The 2,729-nt window shown below is 34.2% G+C and overlaps 1 protein-coding gene across 1 annotated transcript; it reads left to right on the top strand.

Annotated features, from left to right (window-relative positions):
• The first annotated feature begins 384 nt into the window (after nucleotides 1-384).
• On the top strand, nucleotides 385-2,359 carry LOC120183972 (receptor-like protein 9DC3). Its single transcript, XM_039188554.1, has 2 exons — nucleotides 385-1,023; nucleotides 1,970-2,359. Exons 1-2 carry the CDS (start codon nucleotides 385-387, stop codon nucleotides 2,357-2,359), a joined length of 1,029 nt encoding a protein of 342 aa, XP_039044485.1.
• Nucleotides 2,360-2,729: the final 370 nt, after the last annotated feature.

Here is a 2,729-nt window from a genome sequence, read left to right as displayed (position 1 = left end):
CTATATATATATATATATTTGGGTATAAACATTTACAAGGGACTATACCTTTAGAAATCGCAAATTTGACTTCACTCAAGCATTTTGGCATCGCACTAAACTTCTTCTCGGGTAAGTTAACATTACTTTTCATGCTTCAATAATGTATTATTTCTTCTGTCCAAATAAAATTGTCATTTATTAACTTTTTAAAAGTCACATTTTGTTTAAACTTTGACTATAATTATGGTGAAGTGGATAGCTTAGGAGTTACAGTTTCCTTCACACATTCGCGTCTAACTGATCTTTCTAATAATAACTTAAGTGGCTTCTTACCTGTGATTTTTTTTTGAAAATTTGCATGACATTAGAGGGGGGAATGAAAAGAAGGATAAACCAGTATACATGACATATGCATCAGTTTATGGACTGGTGTATTATGCGCAAGATATATCTTTTGCTGCAAAGGGGTTCGAAGCACAGTTTGAGTACCTATTAACCATCTGGATGGCAGTAGACTTCTCCAGCAACCAATTCATGGGAAAAATTCCTAAAACAATTGGAGAGCTGCATTCACTAATTGTCCTAAACCTCTCTCATAACTGTTTAACAGGTCCTATCCCATCATCATTTGGTGATTTGTCAGAACTTGAATCATTAGATCTCTCATCAAACAAGCTCACTGGAAGAATTCCAATAAACAATCTTGGGTTCTTAGCAGTGTTGAACCTTTCTCGGAATAATCTCGTGGGAGTCATTCCTCATGGCAAACAATTTGATACTATCACAAATGATTCCTACATAGGAAACTTGGGTTTATGCGGGCTACCATTATCAAAAAGCTGTGATAATGATGAGGGAAGTCCAGCCAAACTTGATAGAGCTGATGATGATGGTGGATTGAATTGGAAATTTTCAATATTAATGGGGTATGGATGTGGGTTGGTGCTGGGACTGAGTATGGGATACGTCGTATTCACAACTGGAAAACCATGGTGGTTCATTAGTATCTACGAGAGAGTTCAACAAAGATTTGCAAAAAATGTAAAAGAGAGAACTCTTTGACAAATTTTTGCAGCAAAACAAGCACCGGACAGAGCAGAAAACTTCATATCATGGTGGTAGGCACACTAGGCAGTCCCTTTTCAATAGCTGTTTCTTATATAATTTGTTTTCAATAATCTCCAGATAATTAATCCCATAACTATAATTATGGTTTATGTCTTGACTCTCTCCTGTTGTCTTGCAATTTAATCCCATAACTATAATTATGTTTTATGTCTTGACTCTCGCCTATATTAGGAGTGAAAGTGTCCGGAGGAAAATCATGTCCGCAAATGGGAAGGAAGAGACAAATTCGAGATGAATTAATTAAAATTCCAACACTTCTTGATTGATATTTAAGGCCTTTCTTCTTGTAGTATTTCGTATTTATGATTTTTCATGCAGAAGTTTCTCCAACAACAGGTGCCAATGGGGTGGCTAGCTTTGGAATTATAGAGATGATGGGTTTAAAGAAGTCATCAAAACTTGTCAAAGAACAATTTTTCTGCACTTTGTGGTGAGAGACGGAAGAAAATAAAGGTCGGTTTTGTACTATCTGCATGTAAATGATCAATATGTATCGCATCCCTTTAACTTATTTCATTTTGCTCTTGAATTGTGAATGGAAAACTCTGACTATGATATGTTATCCTATTGTCTCGGATACTATTTCCTTACGAAGAATTCGTAAATTTCTTCCGGTGTGAAGTCTTTCACTTATCATGTTAATGCACTATATGCATGATTATGCATCTTACGTCAAAGATTTCGGCTGGGTTGAATAGAATTCCGGTCTTTGTTTATTTGGTTCAAGTAGTACAATGGATTAACATTCGGTCAAATGAATTGTAAAATTCTTAAAAAGTATGCTTTAATCTGAATTATCATTACTTCCTCTCCCTTCCTTCCTCCTCTTATGTTTCTGCTTCTATTTGCAACTTTTAAGGCTACTTTGTCTGCCAACATCACCACTGATGACTCCTCCCTTTTGGCCTTAAAATCTCATAAAACTCATGATCCCGACAATCTCTTAGCAACCAACTGGTCCACTTCTATCTCTGTTTGCAATTGGATTGGTGTGACTTGTGGATCCAGACACCACAGAATCACTGCTCTGGATTTGTCGAGTATGGATCTCCCAGGCACCATCCCATCTCAATTGGGAAATTTATCTTTCCTTGCCTCCCTCAACATTCGTAGAAACAGTTTCCATGGCTCTTTAACAATTGAGTTAACCAATTTGTATCGGCTGAAGTATTTCAACTTTGGTAACAATAGCTTCAGTGGAGAAATCCCATCATGGATTGGTTGCTTTGCTCAACTTCAAGGCTTGTAGATGAACAACTTCACTGGTTTTATTCCATCTACTTTGGGTAATTTGTAAAACGTCCATAGTTGAACTTGTTCGAAAACAATCTTAAAGGTAAGATTCCTATAATGATTGAAAATCATTTAAACTTGATATGCTTATATTTGGAAGAAATTAGCTTCCATGTTTCATAAATTTTTCATTAGTAAAAAAAAATTCGATTTTACTGAAAATACTAATTTTTTACCCATATTGATTTATTTATTATTATTATTGTAATTATTATTATTAATAATTATAATTATTATAAATATTATTATTATTATTATTATTATTATTATTAAATATATTAAATATATATATAAATAATAAAAAATTACAAGCCCAACTTTCCGGC

Source organism: Hibiscus syriacus, unplaced genomic scaffold (genome assembly GCF_006381635.1).
Source record: "Hibiscus syriacus cultivar Baekdansim isolate YM2019G1 unplaced genomic scaffold, ASM638163v2 tig00112856_pilon, whole genome shotgun sequence".
Taxonomy (NCBI): Eukaryota; Viridiplantae; Streptophyta; class Magnoliopsida; order Malvales; family Malvaceae; genus Hibiscus; species Hibiscus syriacus.
Note: the sequence above shows the minus strand (reverse complement) of the source record. Positions and strands in the feature narration are given on the sequence as shown.